Genomic DNA, 26,021 nt, shown 5'->3' with positions numbered 1-26,021 from the left:
ATATAGAAGGCAGTGTACACTATATACAGGGGGCAGTATACAGTGGGTGTATATAGGAGGCAGTGTACACTATATACAGGGGGCAGTAGACAGTAGGGTGTATACAGGGGGCAGTATACACTATATACAGGGGGCAGTAGACAGTGGGTTTATATATAGGAGGCAGTGTACACTATATACAGGGGGCAGTATACACTATATACAGGGGGCAGTGTACACTATATACAGGGGGCAGTGTACACTATATACAGGGGGCAGTATACACTATATACAGGGGGCAGTGTACACTATATACAGGGGGCAGTGTACACTATATACAGGGGGCAGTATACACTATATACAGGGGGCAGTATACAGTGGGTGTATATATAGAAGGCAGTGTACACTATATACAGGGGGGCAGTATACAGTGGGTGTATACAGGGGGCAGTGTACACTATATACAGGGGGCAGTGTACACTATATACAGGGGCCAGTATACACTATATACAGGGGGCAGTATACAGTGGGTGTATATATAGAAGGCAGTGTACACTATATACAGGGGGGCAGTATACAGTGGGTGTATACAGGGGGCAGTGTACACTATATACAGGGGGCAGTGTACACTATATACAGGGGGCAGTATACACTATATACAGGGGGCAGTATACAGTGGGTGTATATATAGAAGGCAGTGTACACTATATACAGGGGGGCAGTATACACTATATACGGGGCAGTAGACAGTGGGTGTATATATAGAAGGCAGTGTACACTATATACAGGGGGCAGTATACACTATATACAGGGGGCAGTGTACACTATATACAGGGGGCAGTGTACACTATATACAGGGGGCAGTGTACACTATATACAGGGGGCAGTATACAGTGGGTGTATATATAGAAGGCAGTGTACACTATATACAGGGGGGCAGTATACACTATATACAGGGGGCAGTATACACTATATACAGGGGGCAGTGTACACTATATACAGGGGGCAGTATACACTATATACAGGGGGCAGTATACAGTGGGTGTATATATAGAAGGCAGTGTACACTATATACAGGGGGCAGTGTACACTATATACAGGGGGCAGTGTACACTATATACAGGGGGCAGTGTACACTATATACAGGGGGCAGTGTACACTATATACAGGGGGCAGTATACACTATATACAGGGGGCAGTGTACACTATATACAGGGGGCAGTGTACACTATATACAGGGGGCAGTATACACTATATACAGGGGGCAGTATACAGTGGGTGTATATATAGAAGGCAGTGTACACTATATACAGGGGGCAGTATACAGTGGGTGTATATATAGAAGGCAGTGTACACTATATACAGGGGGCAGTATACACTATATACAGGGGGCAGTGTACACTATATACAGGGGGCAGTATACACTATATACAGGGGGCAGTATACAGTGGGTGTATATATAGAAGGCAGTGTACACTATATACAGGGGGCAGTATACAGTGGGTGTATATATAGAAGGCAGTGTACACTATATACAGGGGGCAGTAGACAGTAGGGTGTATATAGGAGGCAGTGTACACTATATACAGGGGGCAGTAGACAGTAGGGTGTATACAGGGGGCAGTATACACTATATACAGGGCGGCAGTATACACTATATACGGGGCAGTAAATATATATACATACAGGTTTATGGCGGGAAACCTCCCTACTGTGTGATGTGACGGAACTTACTCCGGTGCATGTCGGGTAACTAGAAAAACTGGAGTCGGCAATGAAAGGGTGCGGAGAGGTGGAGCGTTGCCTAGTAACCGTTTCCTATTAGAACGAGGCCGATTGACGTCACTGGAGGTTTTGATTGGCTGACCGACTGTTTCCGGTGAGTGCGCGGAGAAGACACCCGGAGGTGGAGGCCCAGGACGCCCGGATTACTCGGGAGAGCGACCGGAGGCCCGCCGCTCAGCCATCTCCGGTAACTGCCCCGGCTGGGGGTGGACGACTTGTCGGAGCCGGAGCTGGTCCCGGAGCCTGTGGTGTGTACCGGGGCCTAACGGTGGGAACGACGGCACCGGGGGGGAGGGTGACATCACCGGGGGGAGACCTGAGGAGAGGGTGACATCACCGGGGGGAGACCTGAGGAGAGGGTGACATCACCGGGGGGAGACCGAGACCTGAGGAGAGGGTGACATCACCGGGGGGAGACCGAGACCTGAGGAGAGGGTGACATCACCGGGGGGAGACCGAGACCTGAGGAGAGGGTGACATCACCGGGGGGAGACCGAGACCTAAGGATGAGGGTGACATCACCGGGGGGAGACCGAGACCTAAGGATGAGGGGGACATCACCCAGGGGGGAGACCTGAGGAGAGGGGGACATCACCCAGGGGGGAGACCTGAGGAGAGGGGGACATCACCCAGGGGGGGAGACCCTGAGGATGAGGGGGACATCACCCAGGGGGGGAGACCCTGAGGATGAGGGGGACATCACCCAGGGGGGGAGACCCTGAGGATGAGGGGGACATCACCCAGGGGGGGAGACCCTGAGGATGAGGGGGACATCACCCAGGGGGGGAGACCCTGAGGATGAGGGGGACCATCACCCAGGGGGGGAGACCCTGAGGATGAGGGGGACATCACCCAGGGGGGGAGACCCTGACCTGAGGATGAGGGGGACATCACCCAGGGGGGGAGACCCTGACCTGAGGATGAGGGGGACATCACCCAGGGGGGGAGACCGAGACCTGAGGGTGAGGGGGACATCACCCAGGGGGGGAGACCGAGACCTGAGGGTGAGGGGGACATCACCCAGGGGGGAGACCGAGACCTGAGGGTGAGGGGGACATCACCCAGGGGGGGAGACCGAGACCTGAGGGTGAGGGGGACATCACCCAGGGGGGGAGACCGAGACCTGAGGGTGAGGGGGACATCACCCAGGGGGGGAGACCGAGACCTGAGGGTGAGGGTGACATCACCCGGGGGGGGGGGGGGGATCGAGACCTGAGGGTGAGGGGGACATCACCCGGGGGGGGGGGGGGATCGAGACCTGAGGGTGAGGGGGACATCACCCGGGGGGGGGGGGGGGGATCGAGACCTGAGGGTGAGGGGGACATCACCCGGGGGGGGGGGGGGGGGGGAGATCGAGACCTTAGGGTGAGGGGGACATCACCCGGGGGGGGGGGGGGGGAGATCGAGACCTGAGGGTGAGGGGGACATCACCCGGGGGGGGGGGGGGGAGATCGAGACCTGAGGGTGAGGGGGACATCACCCGGGGGGGGGGGGGGGGAGATCGAGACCTGAGGGTGAGGGGGACATCACCCGGGGGGGGGGGGGGAGATCGAGACCTGAGGGTGAGGGGGACATCACCCGGGGGGGGGGGGGGGGGAGATCGAGACCTGAGGGTGAGGGGGACATCACCCGGGGGGGGGGGGGGAGATCGAGACCTGAGGGTGAGGGGGACATCACCCGGGGGGGGGGGGAGATCGAGACCTGAGGGTGAGGGGGACATCACCCGGGGGGGGGGGGGGAGATCGAGACCTGAGGGTGAGGGGACATCACCCGGGGGGGGGGGGGGGGATCGAGACCTGAGGGTGAGGGGGACATCACCCGGGGGGGGGGGGGGGGATCGAGACCTGAGGGTGAGGGGGACATCACCCGGGGGGGGGGGGGATCGAGACCTGAGGATGAGAAGAAGGTGACAGCACGGGGGGGGGGGGGGAGATCGAGACCTGAGGGTGAGGGGGACATCATCCGGGGGGGGGGGGGGGAGATCGAGACCTGAGGGTGAGGGGGACATCACCCGGGGGGGGGGGAGACCGAGACCTGAGGATGAGAAGAAGGTGACAGCACGGGGGGGGGGGGGGGGCAGGAGACATGAGGGTGACATCACCGGGGGGGGGGGGCAGGAGACCTGAGGATGAGCGTGACATCACCGGGGGGGGGGGGGGGCAGGAGACCTGAGGATGAGCGTGACATCACCCGGGGGGGAGACCGAGACCTGAGGATGAGGGTGACATCACCCGGGGGGGGGGGGAGACCGAGACCTGAGGATGAGAAGAAGGTGACAGCACGGGGGGGGGGCAGGAGACCTGAGGATGAGGGTGACATCACCCGGGGGGGAGACCAAGACCTGAGGATGAGAAGAAGGTGACAGCACCCGGGGGGAGACCTGAGGATGAGTGCATCGGGGGGTGATTGATGTTGGGGTGTATACTGCCGGCTCTGTCTCCTGTCCTGGATGACCTGTATATTTAGGTGCAGCACCTGGTGGCGGTCGGGAGGGTGTTATGTGGGGGTTCCTTTTATTACAGCAACTGATGAGCAGTGTCCTTGACCTCTGTGCATGATGGGATTTCTGATCCCAACCCTAAAATGGATTACTGCACCAAGATGACGCGCTCTCCCATAACATTAACCCCTTCAGCCAGCGTGTTATAGAGCAGGAGGAGCTGAGCAGATTATACAGTCAGGTCCATAAATTCTAACATTTCTGGCCCTATACACCACCACAATGGGTGTGAAATGAGACGAACAAGATGTGCTTTACCTGCAGACTGTCAGCTTTACCTGCAGACTGTCAGCTTTACCTGCAGACTGTCAGCTTTACCTGCAGACTGTCAGCTTTACCTGCAGACTGTCAGCTTTACCTGCAGACTGTCAGCTTTACCTGCAGACTGTCAGCTTTACCTGCAGACTGTCAGCTTTACCTGCAGACTGTCAGCTTTACCTGCAGACTGTCAGCTTTACCTGCAGACTGTCAGCTGTAATCTGAGGTATTTACATCCAAATCAGGTGAACGGTGCAGGAATTACTACAGTTTGCATATGTGCCTCCCACTTGTTAAGGGACCAGAAGTAATGGGACAATTGTCTTCTCAGCTGTCCCATGGCCAGGTGTGTGTTATTCCCTCATGAATCCAATTACAATGAGCAGATAAAAGGTCCAGAGGTCATTTCCAGTCTGCTATTTGCATTTGGAATCTGTTGCTGTCAACTCTCAAGATGAGATCCAAAGAGCTGTCACTATCAGTGAAGCCATCATTAGGCTGAAAAAACACAACAAGCCCATCAGAGAGATAGCAAAAACATTAGGCCTGGCCAAAACAACAACGGTTTGGAACATTCTTAAAGAGAAGGAACGCACTGGTGAGCTCAGCAACACCAGAAGACCACAGAAAACAGCTGTGGTGGATGAGCGAAGAATTCTTTCCCTGGTGAAGAAAACGCCCTTCACAACAGTTGGCCAGATCAAGAACACTCTCCAGGAGGTAGGTGTATGTGTGTCATAGTCAACAATCAGGAGAAGACTTCACCAGAGTGAATACAGAGGGTTCACCACAAGATGGAAACCATTGGTGAACCTCAGAAACAGGAAGGCCAGATTAGAGTTTGCCAAACGACATCTAAAAAAGCCTTCACAGTTCTGGAACAACATCCTATGGACAGATGAGACCAAGATCAACTTGTACCTGAGTGATGGGAAGAGAAGAGTATGGAGAAGGAGAGGAACTGCTCATGATCCTAAGCATACCACCTCCTCAGTGAAGCATGGTGGTGGTAGTGTCATGGCGTGGGCATGTATGGCGGCCAATGGAACTGGTTCTCTTGTATTTATTGATGATGTGACTGCTGACAAAAGCAGCAGGATGAATTCTGAAGTGTTTCGGGCAATATTATCTGCTCATATTCAGCCAAATGCTTCAGAACTCATTGGACGGCGCTTCACAGTGCAGATGGACAACGACCCAAAGCATACTGCAAAAGCAACCAAAGAGGGAAGAAGTGGAATGTTCTGCAATGGCCAAGTCAATCACCGGACCTGAATCCGATTGAGCTGCATTTCACTTGCTGAAGACAAAACTGAAGGGAAAATGCCCCAAGAACAAGCAGGAACTGAAGACAGTTGCAGTAGAGGCCGGGCAGAGCATCACCAGGGATGAAACCCAGCGTCTGGTGATGTCTATGCGTTCCAGACTTCAGGCTGTAACTGACTGCAAAGGATTTGCAACCAAGTATTAAAAAGTGAAAGTTTGATTTATATTATTCTGTCCCATTACTTTTGGTCCCTTAACAAGTGGGAGGCACATATGCAAACTGCTGTAATTCCTGCACCGTTCACCTGACTTGGCTGTAAATACCTCAAATTACAGCTGACAGTCTGCAGGTAAAGCACATCTTCTTCGTTTCATTTCACATCCATTGTGGTGGTGTAGAGCCAAAAATGTTAGAATTGTGTCCATGTCCCAATATTTATTGGCCTGACTGTATGTAAAGAGACCCTGTCACCGTGTAATCTGCCGGCAGCGTTTTATACAGCAGGAGGTAACGTGTGCCGTCTCTTCCAGCATCATGGCGTCGTGCGGCAGCGAGGAGGACCGCAGCCTGCGCGAGTGCGAGAACTATGTGCAGAAATACAACATCCAGCAGCTGCTGAAGGACTGCATCGTCCAGCTGTGCACCGCCCGGCCCGACAAGCCCATGGCCTTCCTCCGAGAGTACTTTGAGCGGCTGGAAAAGGTAGGTCCCTCAGACTCTTATCACTCCTTCCCCTACAGGACATGACCACTAAACCAGTGTCTCATCACACCTCCATGTATAGGACATCATTACTAATCCAGTGTCTCATCACACCTCCACCTACAGGACATTACCATTGAACCAGATTCTCCTCACATAATTCAGCACGTTGCCACTGAGCCACTTTGTCATGTCACCTTCATCTACATCACGTTACTACTGAGCCAGTTTACCACACTTCTTTCCAAGGCTTCCACCACTGGTTCAGCTTCTTACTTGTCCAGTAGAAGACACACATCTATTAATGTTCCTCGATGGGCACGTTACCACTCAAGCCAGTTTTTGCTGATTTGCTCTTCATTATTTCCTGTCAGGAGGAAGCCAGACAGACCCTGAGCCAGCAGAAGTCAGGCTCCCGTTCAGACTCCCGTGAAGATGAGATCTCTCCTCCTCCACCCATGAACCCTGTAGTAAAGGGCAGGCGACGGCGCGGAGCGATCAGTGCGGAGGTGTACACGGAGGAGGATGCAGCCTCGTATGTGCGGAAGGTAAGTGCGCCTCGCAAGGTTCATATCCTCTGCATCCTGGGGGGCCTGATGCTTAAAGGCTGCACTCATCTCCGCAGGTCATCCCCAAGGACTACAAGACCATGGCCGCCCTGGCCAAAGCCATCGAGAAGAACGTGCTGTTTGCCCATCTGGATGATAATGAGAGGAGGTAACTCCAGAAGCTGAGACATGGCTGCTGTAGGGTACTGTGTACATAGTGAGTAGGTAAGAGAGCTGAGGAGTCGGGGGTGAACTCCAGAAGCTGAGACATGGCTGCTGTAGGGTACTGTGTACATAGTGAGTATGTAAGAGCGCTGAGGAGGGGGGGAGCTCCAGAAGCTGAGATATGGCTGCTGTAGGTTACTGTATAGAGCAGTGTTTCCCAGCCTGCTGGGGGTTAGGGGACCCCTCTTTCTGGACCATGCTGTGTAGGGCAGCTTCCTGCATACAGCCCCTCCTATCTCAGTTTCTGGGACCCTTGTGGTTGTGACTGAGATCTCCTATTCTTCCTCCAGTGATATCTTTGATGCCATGTTCTCCGTCACATACATCGCTGGAGAGACCGTGATACAGCAAGGTAACCGAGGGGCCAGGAGGAGGTTCTGGGGTGACGGCTGATTCTGGCAGGTTCTGGGGTGACGGCTGATTCTGGGAGGTTCTGGGGTGACGGCTGATTATGGGGGGGCCGGGAGGAGGTTCTGGGGTGACGGCTGATTCTGGGGGGGGGGCTCTGTGGTGACGGCTGATTCTGTGGGACCGGGAGGAGGTTCTGTGGTGACGGCTGATTCTGGGGGGGAGGCTCTGTGGTGACGGCTGATTCTGGGGTGGTTGGAGGTGCCCCAGTAATTCTGCTCTGGCCTCTTGCAGGGGACGAAGGAGACAACTTCTACGTGGTGGACCAGGGGGAGATGGATGTGAGTATGATGTCTGCCGTCTCTAGGGGCGGGGCTTGGATCACGCCGCAGTCAGACCGCCAATCCTCTGTTTCGCAGGTTTACGTCAGCAGTGAGTGGATGACCAGCATAGGGGAGGGCGGCAGCTTCGGAGAACTGGCTTTGATCTATGGGACCCCGAGAGCTGCGACTGTGAAAGCCAAAACCAATGTGAAGTTGTGGGGGATCGACCGGGACAGCTACCGGAGAATCCTCATGGTGGGTGAGGGGATCCGCGGGGGTGGGGTCAGGGGAGGGCCAGTGCATGTAACACAATCATCTCTTGTTACAGGGCAGCACGTTACGAAAACGTAAGATGTACGCAGAGTTCCTGAGCAAAGTGTCCATACTGGGTGAGTATCTGTGGTGTTACATAGGACTGCAGGTGACATCTACTACATTATCTGTACTCAGAGCTATCACTGTGTTATCTGTGGTGTATCGATAGACTGGAGACAGAACGGTTGGAAGTAGTGGGATCTTGGTCACACGTACTAAAATATGGGTGAAAGTACATTTGGCACGATTGGTAGGTTCTCTATATTGAAGGGGGTAATAGCTAGATATAAATATAAAAATCTCCAAACGAGGCCCTAAATCGATTCTATGGTGAGTACAAAGAAAACAATTCTCAGCTAAAAAATAAAGGTTAGTAGTATGGAATCTTAATAATGAACGTGTTCAGTGTTTCAACCCGAATATCTAGAATATCTCCTTCCGACGTAGATGAGATTTGTTCTAATGGGATTACCCTAAGGCCCGAGGGGTTTCCCTCGTGCATTACTGAGAAGTGACGTGACTCACTACGAGTTAGGACCTTTCTATTGATGTTGGACCGATGCCCGTCCATCCGTTCCCTAGGAGTTTGTGTGGTACGGCCGACAATCGAGATTGCAGGGGCATTGGAGTAGATGGATTATGTTTTTGCTTCCACATGTCAGGAGTTGTTGGGGCTGTATTTTTCCTTGAGGATGTGGTAGATGGAAATCTCCCAGGGATGTGGTGATCATTTCACAACATTTGCACTTTCGCGGGCCACATTTGGAGGAACCCTTAGTATCTACCATTTTAGGGGGTGGTTTCGATATTTGAAGGTGTTTTCTTACGAGGACACGAAGGGGCCAAAATGTTTTTAAGGGTTTTGGCTTTACGAAAAGTTTGCTTGGGCTGTTTGGGTATTTCTTCACCCAGTATGGAATCTTTTAATACAGTCCAAAGTTTTGTTAGTATGTGTCTGATTAGTTTATGATTGCTGTTATACCTTATCAGGCCTGGTCTATTTGGATTCTCTGTTTTTTTCTTTCAACTTTTAAGTTGGAGACTTTGTAAGATTCTCATCTTTGAGTCTTTAATGGGGGGGAGGGGTACCCCTTGCCGGTGAACCTTACCCCAAGGGTGTCTTTGTTTCCTCCATGGTGTCATTATCGGTACAGTTGCATCTAATTCGTTTCATCTGGCTAAAGGGTATGTTAGTCTTCCATTTATGATGGAGACAGCTTCTAAAATCTAAAAAACTATTTGCATAAACCTTTTTAAAATATGTCCTGGTGGAGAAGATGTTATTCATCCAAGAAGATGGCTTCTCTGGGGTGAGACTCTAGAGTGAACCCTAGATTCCTAATCAGCCTGAGGTCATCCGTGTTCCCTTGCCAGATCAGAATTATATCAGCAATGTATCTTTTGTATAAGGTGACATTAGGGTGGTTAAGCAGGCCGATGTGATTTTCGAAGGAACCCATAAATAGATTAGCATATGATGGTGCAAACTTAGTGCCCATTGCTGTACCTTTTTCTTGAATGTAAATAGTGTCATCGTCAGAAAAATAATTATGGCGCAAGATGAAATCTATGGATCTGAGAATGAAGTCTCTCTGTGTGGGGGGCATAGAAGCGTCTGCGTCTAGAAAGTCCTTAGTGGCCTTCAGACCTATTGAGTGTACTAACTATATTGCTATACAGCGGTGTGACGTCTAGCGTTGCCCAGATAAAATCATCTTGCCAGGTTACATTTTCTAAATTTTGAATCTGATGAGACTAATCTCTCAAATAAGAGGGTAATGTGCTTAGATATCTCTGGAGGATACCGTCGGTATATTCTGATAGGTTTGACGTGAGGGAGTCTATACCGGAGATTATGGGTCTTCCCACTGGGTTCGTGAAGGACTTTTGGGGAGAAAATTAAAATGTGCAACAGTGGTGTGCAATACTTGTAGGTAATTCTTTTCTTTTTTATCTAGGACCCCTATGGAGGATCCATGATCTAGAAGTTCATGGAGTTTTGTGGGGTCTATAATAGTGTCTGGGAGAATTCTCAGAGCTTTATTCTCAATGGTTTTTCCCAACCATATCTCCTGTTTGAATCGAGATCCACTGCCCAAATTATTGTTACTCCTCATATAGATAGAACATTCAAACAAAATCCCTCATATTTCTTGTCGATGGATAAGCTGCTTTTAATGTATCCCCTCAAATTAGGACACCCAGACCAGCGCCGTTAGCCACCTAGCAACCCAGTGTGGAACGCATCGCACCGATTTCTTACTTCCGAACATGCGCATTGGCCTCCAGTGCGTCCCAGCCTGGAGCGCACTGTAACATTATTTCCGCTGCTGCGCAGCACTGCGTCCCAGGGATCCATAGCACTTTCCCTTCCGGGTCTCCCAGAACACGCCCGCCGGCGTGATTTCCGTAGGCATGCGCATGAACTCAGACCCTCCTACTAGTTTTTGGCGGTTTTCTTTCTACACCATCCATAAGGTGTATATACTTTGTTTATGCAAGCTGCTCCTGATGAAGGGACCTCTTGTCCCGAAACGCGTTGAGCTGAATTTGATGGCAAAATAAAGTTGAACAGAAGCCCTGATTGATTGGCTGCCTTCATCATTTCATACATTCTACAGGTGATCCAGACTGGGGGGGGTATAAGGTTTACTGGTGTCTTGATTTTCAGTACAAGCTCATAGATTATATATTTTATATATCGATTTTTATGCATTAATTTATGTAAGATGTTTTTGATATCTTAACTATTTCAGATAACAGCCCCACTTGTGATACACACGCGTCTGTACGGGCTCACCCCCTGCTGGCACAAATACGATTTTATTCCTCCCACAAGGTGTTTCTATAGCTTGGGGCACATCCTCCTGACCCCGAACTATAATCTAATTACTTGTAGTGAGCTGGCGCTATATCCGGGGTTTTGGAGCAGGTTGTACCTAGTGGGGGCCTCCAAGATCCCACTACTTCCAACCGTTCTGTCTCCCGTCTATCGATATTGCTTTACATGCAGAGGACTTGTCCGCGTGGTTAACCCTTGAGCAGCCTCTCCACTAAATCTAATCCACTCCTTGTACCACAATCCAATGCATCTCCACATCCACTGGCGTCTCATGTTATTTTGGTCTTCTGGATTACCTTTTTTCCACAAGTTCTGAATAACCCTCAACTCTTTCTATTTTCTTATCTGTGGTGTTACATAGGACTGCAGGTGATATCTACTGCATTATCTGTACTCTGAGAGCTGTCACCATGTGGCAGTGTTATTACATAGAACTGCTGTTCTGTATCTGTTGTGTTTGAGGTGTCGGCTCTTGAGGTTCACTTCTCACCCTCCTGTCCCCCAGAATCTCTCGATAAGTGGGAGCGGTTGACGGTGGCGGACGCACTGGAGCCGGTCCAGTTTGAGGATGGACAGAAGATTGTGGTGCAGGGGGAGCCCGGAGACGAGTTCTTCATCATCCTTGAGGTGAGTGATGAGCCTTGTTACCAGTAGGGTGTGCAATGCTGCCTGGGGCCCTGCAGTCATTGGTTCTGTGGCTCTCCACAGGGGACGGCTGCTGTGCTGCAACGCCGCTCAGAGATTGAGGAGTTTGTGGAGGTCGGACGTCTTGGGTCCTCAGATTATTTTGGTAAGTCTTCAGTTTGTAGCTCTCTGGACTAAAGTGATCGCCCCAGTTCTGACACTCTCCCTTCCCTACAGGTGAAATAGCTCTGCTGATGAACAGACCCCGAGCGGCCACCGTCGTGGCCCGTGGCCCCTTGAAGTGTGTGAAGCTGGATCGCCCGCGCTTTGAGCGGGTCCTGGGGCCCTGCTCTGACATCTTGAAGAGAAACATCCAGCAGTACAACAGCTTTGTCTCGCTGTCTGTGTGAGCGCCCACCTGCCCGCACCCTCCACCACCGCTTTACCTCCGCAGATAGCTTGTGCTCTCCGCTGCCACCATCACTCCTGTCAGTCCCGCCACCAGGACAAGCTGAAAGCCTCACCCCCTTCTTTCCTTTAGAAATTGGTTTCTATTAACCCTGGAGTTGCCAGTAGCTGGAGGTCCTGGTGCTGCCCATTGTGTCCATCTATTGGGTGACCAAGGCCTTGGGTCCTGCTGCTTGGAAATGAATCGGGTGTCATGTCCACCTCCTGTTTCTGCACACAAGGAAACGGCCGGGTGTGGCCCCGTGATCTGCGTCCTGGGGCCCGGCAGCATTTTAACCAGGCCCCAGGAAGTGCAGATCACTGGGTCCCCATAGGCTCCGTCGCCGGTTTTATCCGCTTGTTTTTTAATGTGATGCCGTCATTTAGCGGTGAGCGCGGGGCGTTTGGGGGAAAGCTGATTCTTTTGCGCTCTGTAGACTCGTACGCAGGCTCCGTCCGTCTCGTCACATTAAGAGGACCAGTTTTGTATCGTTATCTGATCATTTACTGTATGTGCTCAGATCTCTCTGAATAAAGATGGATTCCTTTTCTTATAGATTCTCCTCACAAGCCGTTAGCAATAAAATGATTTGACTTCTTACCCTGCGTTTTCTGTCTTCTGCGTATTCTGCTGGTGGCTGCTATGCCACCAGTCACCACTTGGAGGCAGCGTGTTCACATGGAGCCGACCGCCCCCCTTTATCCCAACGGTAATGTTCCAGGGACAGGCAGTTTAATTTGGCGTGAGTCCAGATTAACCCCTTGTAGCCGCCGTCACAGTGCGTCCAGACACTATAAAGACCAAACTACTGTAAAGTATCCGCAGAGGCCTCGTCCGTCACATGGAAATAAGATCCGCTGCTGATGACGAGGACTTTGCCCGTAAAGAACACTGACCCATGACAGACTGATCGTCACTCATCACACTGTGCAGATCAACGAGCGTCACCAGTGAAGCAGCGTGTCCCTGTGTACGGAAGGAGGGTCTGCTGTCAGGTTTACACAGGACAATGGTAGATCCATCGCCAAACAGAGTGAAATGACGTTGTGCTGTTTAAACCGGATGCCTGCCTGCGAAACAGCGTGCTTCCCAGTCACCGCTGCATTCAGCTTTTAATGGGGATACAGAAGAAAGCCATTGGCAGAGATCAGGCGCACTCTCATCTTCACTGACAAAGGATTGGGCATGTTCAAGTCCCAGTACCTGAACAGTTAACTGTTAGTGGAGAGATAATGCAGGATGTGTATGGTGTCCTGTCTAGAGATGAGGTCAGTCTGCTGTGTACAGGAGGTACAGTTACAGTACAGACCAAAAGTTGGGACACACCTTCTTCTCATTCAAAGTTTTCTTTATTTTCATGACTGAAAATTGTAGATTCACACTGAAGGCATCAAAACTATGAATAAACACATGTGGAATTATATACATAACAAAAAAGTGTGAAACAACTGAAAATATGTCATATTCTAGGTTCTTCAAAGTAGCCACCTTTTGCTTCGATTACTGCTTTGCACACTCTTGGCATTCTCTTGATGAGCTTCAAGAGGTAGTCACCTGAAATTGTCTTCACTTCACAGGTGTGCCCTGTCAGGTTTAATAAGTGGGATTTCTTGCCTTATAAATGGGGTTGGGACCATCAGTTGCGTTGTGGAGAAGTCAGGTGGATACACAGCTGATAGTCCTACTGAATAGACTGTTAGAATTTGTATTATGGCAAGAAAAAAGCAGCTAAGTAAAGAAAAACGAGTGGCCATCATTACTTTAAGAAATGAAGGTCAGTCAGTCTGAAAAATTAGGAAAACTTTGAACGTGTCCCCAAGTGCAGTCACAAAAACCATCAAGCGCTACAAAGAAACTGTCTCAAATGCGGACCACCCCAGGAAAGGAAGACCAATAGTCACCTCTGCTGCGGAGGATAAGTTCATCCGAGTCACCAGCCTCAGAAATCGCAGGTTACCAGCAGCTCAGATTAGAGACCAGGTCAATGCCACAGAGTTCTAGCAGCAGACACATCTCTAGAACAACTGTTAAGAGGAGACTGTGTGAATCAGGCCTTCATGGTAGAATATCTGCTAGGAAACCACTGCTAAGGACAGGCAACAAGCAGAAGAGCTTGTTTGGGCTAAAGAACACAAGGAATGGACATTAGACCAGTGGAAATCTGTGCTTTGGTCTGATGAGTCCAAATTTGAGATCTTTGGTTCCAACCACCGTGTCTTTGTGTGAAGCAGAAAAGGTGAACGGATGGACTCTACATGCCTGGTTCCCACCGTGAAGCATGGAGGAGGAGGTGTGATGGTGTGGGGGTGCTTTGCTGGTGACACTGTTGGGGATTTATTCAAAATTGAAGGCATACTGAACCAGCATGGCTACCACAGCATCTTGCAGCGGCATGCTATTCCATCCGGTTTGCGTTTAGTTGGACCATCATTTATTTTTCAACAGGACAATGACCCCAAACACACCTCCAGGCTGTGTAAGGGCTATTTGACCATGAAGGAGAGTGATGGGGTGCTGTGCCAGATGACCTGGCCTCCACAGTCACCGGACCTGAACCCAATCGAGATGGTTTGGGGTGAGCTGGACTGCAGAGTGAAGGCAAAAGGGCCAACAAGTGCTAAGCATCTCTGGGAACTCCTTCAAGACTGTTGGAAGACCATTTCAGGTGACTACCTCTTGAAGCTCATCAAGAGAATGCCAAGAGTGTGCAAAGCAGTAATCAAAGCAAAAGGTGGCTACTTTGAAGAACCTAGAATATGACATATTTTCAGTTGTTTCACACTTTTTTGTTATGTATATAATTCCACATGTGTTAATTCATAGTTTTGATGCCTTCAGTGTGAATCTACAATTTTCATAGTCATGAAAATAAAGAAAACTCTTTGAATGAGAAGGTGTGTCCAAACTTTTGGTCTGTACTGTATGTAATGGCTGCCGTACTCTGTGATCTCTGCTCGTGTATGGTCTCCTGTCTATAGATGAGGTCAGTCTGCTGTGTACAGGAGGTAGTTATGTGATGGCTGCCGTACTCTGTGATCTCTGATCCTCTGCTCGTGTATGGTCTCCTGTCTATAGATGAGGTCAGTCTGCTGTGTACAGGAGGTATAGTTATGTAATGGCTGCTGTACTCTGTGATCTCTGCTCGTGTATGGTCTCCTGTCTATAGATGAGGTCAGTCTGCTGTGTACAGGAGGTATAGTTATGGCTGCCGTACTCTGTGATCTCTGCTCGTGTATGGTCTCCTGTCTATAGATGAGGTCAGTCTGCTGTGTACAGGAGGTATAGTTATGGCTGCCGTACTCTGTGATCTCTGCTCGTGTATGGTCTCCTGTCTATAGATGAGGTCAGTCTGCTGTGTACAGGAGCTATAGTTATGTAATGGCTGCCGTACTCTGCGATCTCTGCTCGTGTATGGTCTCCTGTCTATAGATGAGGTCAGTCTGCTGTGTACAGGAGCTATAGTTATGTAATGGCTGCCGTACTCTGCGATCTCTGCTCGTGTATGGTCTCCTGTCTATAGATAAGGTCAGTCTGCTGTGTACAGGAGGTAGTTATGTAATGGCTGCCGTACTCTGTGATCTCTGATCCTCTGCTCGTGTATGGTCTCCTGTCTATAGATGAGGTCAGTCTGCTGTGTACAGGAGGTAGTTATGTAATGGCTGCCGTACTCTGTGATCTCTGATCCTCTGCTCGTGTATGGTCTCCTGTCTATAGATGAGGTCAGTCTGCTGTGTACAGGAGGTATAGTTATGTAATGGCTGCCGTACTCTGTTGATCCTCTGCTCGTGTATGGTCTCCTGTCTATAGATGAGGTCAGTCTGCTGTGTACAGGAGGTATAGTTATGTAATGGCTGCCGTACTCTGTGATCTCTGCTCGTGTATGGTCTCCTGTCTATAGATGAGGTCAGTCTGCTGTGTACAGGAGCTATAGTTATGGCTGCCGTACTCTGTGATCTCTGCTCGTGTATGGTCTCCTGTCTATAGATGAGGTCAGTCTGCTGTGTACAGGAGGTAGTTATGTAATGGCTGCCGTACTCTGTGATCTCTGCTCGTGTATGGTCTCCTGTCTATAGATGAGGTCAGTCTGCTGTGTACAGGAGGTATAGTTATGGCTGCCGTACTCTGTGATCTCTGCTCGTGTATGGTCTCCTGTCTATAGATGAGGTCAGTCTGCTGTGTACAGGAGCTATAGTTATGTAATGGCTGCCGTACTCTGTGATCTCTGATCCTCTGCTCGTGTATGGTCTCCTGTCTATAGATGAGGTCAGTCTGCTGTGTACAGGAGGTATAGTTATGTAATGGCTGCCGTACTCTGTGATCTCTGCTCGTGTATGGTCTCCTGTCTATAGATGAGGTCAGTCTGCTGTGTACAGGAGCTATAGTTATGGCTGCCGTACTCTGTGATCTCTGCTCGTGTATGGTCTCCTGTCTATAGATGAGGTCAGTCTGCTGTGTACAGGAGCTATAGTTATGGCTGCCGTACTCTGTGATCTCTGCTCGTGTATGGTCTCCTGTCTATAGATGAGGTCAGTCTGCTGTGTACAGGAGGTAGTTATGTAATGGCTGCCGTACTCTGCGATCTCTGCTCGTGTATGGTCTCCTGTCTATAGATGAGGTTAGTCTGCTGTGTACAGGAGGTAGTTATGTAATGGCTGCCGTACTCTGTGATCTCTGATCCTCTGCTCGTGTATGGTCTCCTGTCTATAGATGAGGTCAGTCTGCTGTGTACAGGAGGTAGTTATGTAATGGCTGCCGTACTCTGTGATCTCTGCTCGTGTATGGTCTCCTGTCTATAGATGAGGTCAGTCTGCTGTGTACAGGAGGTAGTTATGTAATGGCTGCCATACTCTGTGATCTCTGCTCGTGTATGGTCTCCTGTCTATAGATGAGGTCAGTCTGCTGTGTACAGGAGGTATAGTTATGGCTGCCGTACTCTGTGATCTCTGCTCGTGTATGGTCTCCTGTCTATAGATGAGGTCAGTCTGCTGTGTACAGGAGGTAGTTATATAATGGCTGCCGTTCTCTGTGATCTCTGCTCATGTATGGTCTCCTGTCTATAGATGAGGTCAGTCTGCTGTGTACAGGAGGTAGTTATGTAATGGCTGCCGTTCTCTGTGATCTCTGCTCGTGTATGGTCTCCTGTCTATAGATGAGGTCAGTCTGCTGTGTACAGGAGGTAGTTATGTAATGGCTGCCGTTCTCTGTGATCTCTGCTCGTGTATGGTCTCCTGTCTATAGATGAGGTCAGTCTCATTAGTCTACATATAGAAATAATACTGCCCAAACACCTCCAACCCGTACCTAATGCTGCCCTTATTGCACCGCCCCCCAAGACCCCCACTGCCTATACTCCCTGTCCCCTAGCCGTGTGTGGCTGGCACAGCCTTCCATGGTCTAACCTTCATTCTCCATCCAGCACCCTAAGGCCTGGAAAGTCTAAGATTGCCCATTCATCGCTGTGGGGGCCACTCTTACCTTGGAGATCTGCGCTCGGAGAAGTCTAATCATTCAGTCGAGGGAGAAATCACTGACTCAGCTTTTTATTAAGACCCTGCAGTGCAGTCATATGTCCCTGTACAGGCAGTGGTGGAGACCAGGAGCCCCTGGGGGTCACAGCTGCATTCTGGGGTGACGCCGCAGAGGCCGCCATGTGTCTTTTATCAGCACAGCCTCCTCGCCATAGGTCTGCACACACTGCCGCACCACCGCCAGCACCTTCTGCAGCCGTCTGTCCAGGGCAGCCAGGTGCGGCTCAGTCAGGACGGTGTCCAGGGGATCAGCACTCAATGACTCCCTCATGACGTCACTCAGCCGATACTCGGGTAAGGCAAGGAGATTCAGCCGCTGCCAGGTGTCATCCTTCACCCTGCAAGACAAGGGTATGACTGACTGATGCAGAGCTATGTCATCCCCGACACAGAGGAAGGGGCATGGTTTACCCCTTCATGCCAAATATCACATTGGGGGTCAGCTAACAGATTATCCCTCTACCCACTTTTGTTGCACAGGCGTTCTTACACCGGCATTGCGGGGGAAAATGTACTAATGTCATGCCAGAAAACAGATTTCGCGCACACCATAAATTAGCAACGCCGGCGTAAATAAAATGAGCGTCTTAATAAAGGACCGCCTTTGTGTGGATCCAGAACAAGAAAAACGACATGTGCCTCCAGGTCAGAAGCGTCCTGCAGCTGCACAGGAGAGTGCCCCCTGGTGGTGGTGCTACTACTCACACGCAGCACTGGTGGATGGGAGCCAGGATGGAAAGCTCATCTTGTGAATGCCGCCCGAACCTGTAACATACAAAGAGAGAGGTATCAGCGGCGCCACTGATCCTGCAGGTGGGGACAAGAGTCACACTGACAGGAAGCTCACCCGCGGGCGTTGTCCAGGTGCAGCAGAAACCCATCATCTCCAAACTGTCTGAATATCTCGTAATGATGGCGGTCCATGTTTCCTGAGAAGAAGAGACAGAAGGTCTACAGCTGGGGAGAAGATTCCCATCACGCACTCAGAGTACCCCAGGCAACGGGGCGTGTGGCCAAGATGCCGCAGTGTTACCGTCGTTTGAATGAGGCCTAACTGCGGGGAAATTCGTGGCTGAGTGTCACCCCAGACATTATCCACGGATGACACGCGCCACCATGTTTTACATTCAGTTAGGAAGTGGGAATAGAGGGGTCCGGCACAGGGACCACCACTTACCCATTAAGAAGTCAAATATGGCCAGGTCCATCATGTTGAGGAGCCGCCGGGTGTTACTATACGGATGGCGCTGCTTCACAGAGTCACAGTAGGAAGGATTCGTCTCCCACCTGAAGAAGAGACACAAGTACAGAGTAGGTGACCGCAAAGACGAATGACACAGCGAGGACCTGCCAGACGTCATCACGATGGAGCGTGTCCTGTCCTGAACTTCCCGTCAGCAGCAGGTGTTTACCACGGGTGAGGGGAGAAGAAAAGGGGCACTAATGGGGATATTACTATTACTGCGGGGGCATTATTAATTCTGGGGGGCACATATAGAGGTATTACTATTACTGGAGGCAATAATGGAGGCATTAATATTACTGGGGGGCTCTAATTGGGACATTATTATTTCTGGGGGGCACTAATGAGGCATTACTATTACTAGGAGCACTATTAATTCTGGGAGCACTAATGGGGGCACTTAATTCTGGGGGGCGCTAATGGAGGCATTAACATTACAGGAGGGCAATAATGGGGGCACTATTAATACTTGGAGCCACATTATGACATAGCAACTTAACACGTTGTGTTAAGCCACGCCCCCACAGTCCACAGAGATGTGGTGTATGACATCATTAGTGTCCATACGGACGCGGTATAGAACATCACGTGACAGAGCGTCCACAGAGATGTGGTGTATGATATCATGGGTGTCCATATGGACGCGGTATAGGAAATCATGTGGCAGAGCGTTCCACAGAGATGTGGTGTATGACATCACAAGTGTCCATATGGACGCGGCATAGGACATCATGTGACAGAGCGTCCACAGAGATGTGGTGTATGACATCATGACTTTCCATATGGATGAGGTACAGGACATCACGTGGCAGAGCGTCCACAGAGATGTGGTGTATGACATCATGAGTGTCCATACGGACGCGGTATAGGACATCACGTGACAGAGCGTCCACAGAGATGTGGTGTATGACATCATGGGTGTGCATATGGACGCGGTATAGGACATCATGTGGCAGAGCGTTCACAGAGATGTGGTTTATGACATCATTAGTGTCCATACGGACGCGGTATAGAACGTCACGTGGCAGAGCGTCAACAGAGATGTGGTGTATGACATCATGACTGTCCATATGGACGCGGTATAGGGCATCACGTGGCAGAGCGTCCACAGAGATGTGGTGTATGACATCATGAGTGTCCATATAGACGCGGTATAGGACATCACGTGGTAGAGCATCCAAAGAGATGTGGTTTATGACAACATAAGTGTTGTCATAAACCATGTTTATGTGGATGCTGCCATGTGATGTGGACAAGGCTGCAGCTTCATCTCACTACCCCCAACATCTGACTACTACCCCCAGTCTCAGAGATATCCAGAAACACATCCCCCTCATCTGTCTGTACTATCACTAGCAGGGGCCGGGATCACTACCCCCAACATCCGACTACTACCCCCAGTCTCAGACATATCCAGAAACACAACCCCCTCATCTGTCTGTACTATCACGAGCTGGGGCCGGGGATCACTACCCCCAACATCTGACTACTACCCCCAGTCTCAGAGATATCCAGAAACACAACCCCCTCATCTGTCTGTACTATCAGGAGCTGGGGCCGGGGATCACTACCCCCAACATCCGACTACTACCCCCAGTCTCAGACATATCCAGAAACACAACCCCCTCATCTGTCTGTACTATCACGAGCTGGGGCCGGGGATCACTACCCCCAACATCCGACTACTACCCCCAGTCTCAGAGATATCCAGAAACACATCCCCCTCATCTGTCTGTACTATCACTAGCAGGGGCCGGGATCACTACCCCCAACATCCGACTACTACCTCCAGTCTCAGACATATCCAGAAACACAACCCCCTCCCCTGTCTGTACTATCAGGAGCTGGGGCCGGGGATCACTACCCCCAACATCTGACTACTGCCCCCAGTCTCAGAGATATCCAGAAACACAACCCCCTCCCCTGTCTGTACTATCACGAGCTGGGGCCGGGGATCACTACCCCCAACATCTGACTACTACCCCCAGTCTCAGAGATATCCAGAAACACAACCCCCTCATCTGTCTGTACTATCACGAGCAGGGGCTGGGGATCACTACCCCTCAACATCCGACTACTACCCCCAGTCTCAGAGATATCCAGAAACACAACCCCCTCATCTGTCTGTACTATCACGAGCTGGGGCTGGGGATCACTACCCCCAACATCCGACTACTACCCCCAGTCTCAGAGATATCCAGAAACACAACCCCCTCATCTGTCTGTACTATCACGAGCTGGGGCCGAGATCACTACCCCCCACATCCGACTACTACCCCCAGTCTCAGAGATATCCAGAAACACAACCCCCTCATCTGTCTGTGCTATCACGAGCATGGCTGCCTGCCGGTGCACCCGGTCCATGCCTGTACGGCTACATACCTCTGCCATTGACTTCCTGCACCAGGTACACATCCATTCATACAAATGTAGGATGAGGGCCCATGGGTGTAAGTGGGCTTTACAATAGACGTGAATGAGGCTGCGCCATGCTGACACCTCGTGATGGAGGCTCCATCATGTCATGGACCAGACATTATCATTTATGGTAAGGTAACTCCTTCACTGTCTAATCCAAAGAACATGTTGTGGGTATTTTCCTGGCAAAGGACTGGCTGAGGGGATCATTACCTATAGGAAATCCATATATTGAGCTTAGGGTCTGTATCTCATGTGCCAATTTATTACTTGTAAATCGGATCTCGTAGATACAGGTGAAACCCGAAAAATTCTAATATTGTGCAAAGTCCATTTATTTCAGTAATGCAAATTAAAATTAGAATTTTGTTGAAAGGTTGAATATTCTCGGCTCATAGTGTCCCCTCTAGTCAGCTAATTAATCCATACCCCCCGAGCAAAGGGGACCTGAGATTGTGACTTTGGGGTTTCATAAACTGTAAGCCATAATCATCCAGAATATAACAAAGGCTTGGAATCTCTCGCTCTGCCTGTAATGAGTCTCAGGTGTTAGTTTCACCTTTTAACCCCTTAAGGACTCAGCCCTATTTCACCTTAAGGACTTGGCCATTTCTTGAAAATCTGACCAGTGTCACTTTAAGTGCTGATAACTTTAAAATGCTTTGACTTATCCAGGCCGTTCTGAGATTGTTTTTTCGTCACATATTGTACTTCATGACACTGGTAAAATGAAGTAAAAAAAATATATTTTTTTGCATAAAGAAATACCTCATTTGCCAAAAATTTGAAAAATTTGCAAATTTCAAAGTTTCAGTGTCTCTACTTCTATATTAATATCCCCAAAAATTGTGATGACTTTACATTCCCCATATGTCTACTTCATGTTTGAATTATTTTGGGAACGATATTTTATTTTTTGGGGATGTTACAAGGCTTAGAAGTTTAGAAGCAAATCTTGAAGTTTTTCAGAAATTTACAAAAAAACAATTTTTAGGGACCACTACAGGTCTGAAGTCACTTTTTGAGGCTTACATGATAGAAACCGCCCAAAAATGACCCCATTCTATAAACTACACCCCTCAAGGTATTCAAAACTGATTTTACAAACTTCGTTAACCCTTTAGGTGTTGCACAAGAGTTATTGGCAAATGGGGATGAAATTTGAGATTTTTTTGGCCTAATTTTCCATTTTAACCCATTTTTTCCACTAACAAAGCAAGGGTTAACAGCCAAACAAGACTGTATCTTTATTGCCCTGACTCTGACGTTTACAGAAACACCCCATATGTGGCCGTAAACTGCTGTACGGGCACACGGCAGGGCGCAGAAGGAAAGGAATGCCATACGGTTTTAGAAGGCAGGTTTTGCTGGACTGTTTTTTTTGACACCATGTCCCATTTGAAGCGCCCCTGATGCACCCCTAGAGTAGAAACTCCAAAAAAGTGACCCCATTTTAGAAACTACGGGATAGGGTGGCAGTTTTTTTGGTACTAGTTTAGGGTACATATGATTTTTGGTTGCTCTATATTACACTTTTTGTGCGGCAAGGTAACAAGAAATAGCTTTTTCGGCACGTTTTATTTTTTTGTTATTTACAACATTCATCTTACAGGTTAGATCATGTGGTAATTTTATAGAGCAGGTTGTCACGGACGCGGCGATACCTAATATGTATACAATTTTTTTTATTTATGTAAGTTTTACACAATGATTTCATTTTTAAAACAAAAAAAATGTTTTAGTGTCTCCATAGTCTAAGAGCCATAGTTTTTTCAGTTTTTGGGCGATTATCTTAAGTAGGGTCTCATTTTTTGCGGGATGAGATGATGGTTTGATTGGCACTATTTTAGGGTGCATATGACTTTTTGATCGCTTGCTATTACACTTTTTGTGACGCAAGATGACAAAAAATGGCTTTTTTTTACACCGTTTTTATTTTTAATTTTTTACGGTGGTCACCTGAGGGGTTAGGTCATATGATATTTTTATAGAGCCGGTCGATACGGACGCGTCGATACCTAATATGTATACTTTTTTATTTTTTTTATTTAAGTTTTACACAATGATTTCATTTTTGAAACAAATAAAATCATGTTTTAGTGTTTCCATAGTCTAAGAGCCATAGTTTTTTCAGTTTTTGGGCGATTATCTTAGGTAGGGTATGATTTTTGCGGGATGAGATGACGGTTTGATTGGTACTATTTTGGCGTACATGCGACTTTTTGGATCGCTTTTATTACCTTTTTTGGGAAGTAAGGTGGGCAAAATTTTAATTTTCTCATAGTTTTTATTTTTTTATTTTTATGGCGTTCACCGTGCGGGGAAAGTAACATTACCGTTTTATAGATAAGGTCGTTACGGACGTGGAGATACCTAATATGTGTAGTGTATTTTTTATTTTATTTTTTATTCAGTGATAAATGTGTTTTTTTTACATTTTTTTGACCCAGACCCACTTGGTTCTTGAAGATCCAGTGGGTCTGATGTCTGTATAATACAGTACAGTACACTATATAGGGTACTGTACTGTATTTTACTTACACTTTGTCTGAACAGATCTATGCCTTTAGCACCGATCTGTTCAGCACCATGGACAGCAGGATGCCTGAGAAGGCGTCCTGTTGCCATGGGAACCTTCCCCATCTGCTCAGTTGTAGCCACAACTTCGCAGACGGGGAAGGGTAAGGACGGGGCTGTCGGGGGGCTGTCTGGGGGCTCTCTCCCTCTCCATGGGGGGCTGCAAAGGCACAGCAGCCCCCCGATGGGAGAGGGAGGGTGCTCCATGGGCTGTTAACCTTTTCCATACAGCGGTCCGTACGGACCGCGGTATGGAAAGGGTTAAACAGCTGACATCGCATCACCGATGTCAGCCGTTTATACCAGGGCTGTCAGCAATGTGCTGATACCCTGGTATACCACTGCACACCAACGATTATTCAAGGGGAGGCGGGCGGGATCCCGCACCGCCTGCAACCCCCCCTGCACCACCCGCCCACATAATATCATTCAGGGGTGCAGGGGGGGGTAATAAAACTTTATTTGGGGCATTTTAAAGTTTGATCCGAATCGGCTGAAAGCGCAGCAAACCACAGGTCTGAATTGACCTGCGGTTTGCTGCGATCGCCGATATGGGGGGTCACATGACCCCCCCAGGCGCTTGTGACAGGATGCCGGCTGAATGATTTTAGCCAGCATCCCGTTCGGAATAACCCCTGCAGCGCCGCAATCTTATTTAAAACTCATGACGTACCGGTACGTCATGCGTCCTTAAGGGGTTAAGTTGCATTACTGAAATAAATGAACTTTGCACGATATTCTAATTTTTCGAGTTTCACCTGTATTTCTATTGAACACCTTCACTGTGCAAAAGTAATCGGAGGCAAGCGGGACCGGATCCAGGTTTAGGGGGGCACACCCTAACAGCGTCAGATCTGGTGGGAATGATGACATCACCACACTGATGTGCGGAGCTTCACCCGCTCACTGGCCTGAGGACAACCCAACCCCACAAAAATGAATGGCTTACTTACTGCTCTTTTCCAGTGAAAGAATAGGAGCGGATCCAGGGGTTGGGGACTGAGAGTCGGGGTGCAGTGCTGAGAGGCGGCAGGAAGACTGAGAGGGAGCCCTCTAACATGTGGGGGTCCCCGCACACCGCGTACTCCGTCTTACACATGTACAAACACTTGGAGAAGAAACACACGTTGTTCACTGATGAAACAACAAAGAGCAAATATCAGAGCAAGAATTGGCCCCTCCCCCTCATTTACATACACAGATGTCACCCCCCTTACATTTACATACACAGTACTCCTTCACCTCTTTTACAAACACAGTACTCCTCCCTTCATTAGCATACCCAGTGCTCCCTCATTTACATACACAGTGCCCCTTCTCATGATTTGCATACACAGTGCCTCTCCCCCTCATTTACACACACAGTGCACCCCACTCATTTAACTACACGGTGGCCCTCCCCTCATTTACATACAGTGTCCCCTCATTTACATACACAGTGTCCCTCCCCCTTATTTACCTACACAGTTGCCCTCCCCTCATTTACATACAGTGTCTCCCGCACTCATTTACATTCACACTGTCCCTCCCCCTAATTTATATACATAGTGTCACTACCCTTACATTTACATACACAGTGCCCCCTCATTTACAGACACAGTGCCCCTTCCCCTCATTTACATACACAATACTCCTCCCTCTCAGTTACATACATAGTGCCCCATCATTTGCATACACAGTGCCCCTCCCCCTCATTTACATACACAGTGTCGCCACCCACCAATACCTGGTGAGACAAAGAACACGATCTTTAGCTCCGAGTTTTCTGTCACCTCCAGAACGTCCTGAGTTACATTAATGAGACGTCCAGAAACCGGGGGGACACGGCGGAAATCCAGAATCCTGCGGCACAGGAAGATGGGGGTCACTCCTCCAGTGACACATGTGTGTATGGGGGTCACTCCTCCAGTGATACATGTGTGTATGGGGGTCACCCCTGCAGTGATACATGTGTGTATGGGGGTCACTCCTCCAGTGATACATGTGTGTATGGGGGTCACTCCTCCAGTGATACATGTGTGTATGGGAGTCACTCCTCCAGTGATACATGTGTGTATGGGGGTCACTCCTCCAGTGATACATGTGTGTATG

General features: G+C 49.4%; 2 protein-coding genes across 3 annotated transcripts in view; one reads left to right on the top strand and one right to left on the bottom strand.

Annotated features, from left to right (window-relative positions):
- The first annotated feature begins 1,832 nt into the window (after positions 1 to 1,832).
- PRKAR1A (protein kinase cAMP-dependent type I regulatory subunit alpha) lies at positions 1,833 to 12,764 on the top strand. 2 transcript variants are annotated; one of them, XM_044296057.1, is made up of 11 exons: positions 1,833 to 1,951; positions 6,320 to 6,491; positions 6,866 to 7,039; positions 7,117 to 7,208; positions 7,555 to 7,616; positions 7,907 to 7,953; positions 8,032 to 8,190; positions 8,264 to 8,324; positions 11,598 to 11,719; positions 11,801 to 11,882; positions 11,954 to 12,764. In XM_044296057.1, exons 2-11 carry the CDS (start codon positions 6,324 to 6,326, stop codon positions 12,124 to 12,126), a joined length of 1,140 nt encoding a protein of 379 aa, XP_044151992.1. In that variant the 5' UTR covers positions 1,833 to 1,951; positions 6,320 to 6,323; the 3' UTR covers positions 12,127 to 12,764. The 2 variants fall into 2 exon arrangements, with proteins under 2 accessions (XP_044151992.1, XP_044151991.1); XM_044296056.1 differs by having other exon boundaries at positions 1,838 to 2,012.
- Positions 12,765 to 17,688: 4,924 nt separating this feature from the next.
- FAM20A (FAM20A golgi associated secretory pathway pseudokinase) overlaps positions 17,689 to 26,021 on the bottom strand; it is an 81,534-nt gene continuing 73,201 nt past the window's right edge. The window contains exons 6-11 of the mRNA XM_044296053.1: positions 25,657 to 25,772; positions 24,884 to 25,064; positions 18,870 to 18,979; positions 18,540 to 18,621; positions 18,398 to 18,457; positions 17,689 to 18,030 (exon numbers count right to left, since the gene is read on the bottom strand). Coding sequence (XP_044151988.1) covers positions 17,775 to 18,030; positions 18,398 to 18,457; positions 18,540 to 18,621; positions 18,870 to 18,979; positions 24,884 to 25,064; positions 25,657 to 25,772 — 805 coding nt within the window. The 3' untranslated portion in view covers positions 17,689 to 17,774. The remainder of the gene's footprint in view (positions 18,031 to 18,397; positions 18,458 to 18,539; positions 18,622 to 18,869; positions 18,980 to 24,883; positions 25,065 to 25,656; positions 25,773 to 26,021) is intronic.

Source organism: Bufo gargarizans, chromosome 6, assembly GCF_014858855.1.
Source record: "Bufo gargarizans isolate SCDJY-AF-19 chromosome 6, ASM1485885v1, whole genome shotgun sequence".
In the NCBI taxonomy this organism is placed as follows: Eukaryota; Metazoa; Chordata; class Amphibia; order Anura; family Bufonidae; genus Bufo; species Bufo gargarizans.
The sequence above is the reverse complement of the archived record's forward strand: the minus strand, read 5'-3'. Positions and strand labels throughout refer to the sequence as shown.

What these genes read in the sequence shown, in the direction of transcription:
- PRKAR1A (XM_044296057.1), top strand. Translation starts at nt 6,324, where the DNA reads ATGGCGTCGTGCGGCAGCGAGGAGGACCGCAGCCTGCGCGAGTGCGAG. An exon ending in CAGCCTCGTATGTGCGGAAG is followed by an intron (nt 7,040 to 7,116) that starts GTAAGTGCGCCT and finishes TCATCTCCGCAG; the next exon opens with GTCATCCCCAAGGACTACAA. An exon ending in GAGCAAAGTGTCCATACTGG is followed by an intron (nt 8,325 to 11,597) that starts GTGAGTATCTGT and finishes CCTGTCCCCCAG; the next exon opens with AATCTCTCGATAAGTGGGAG.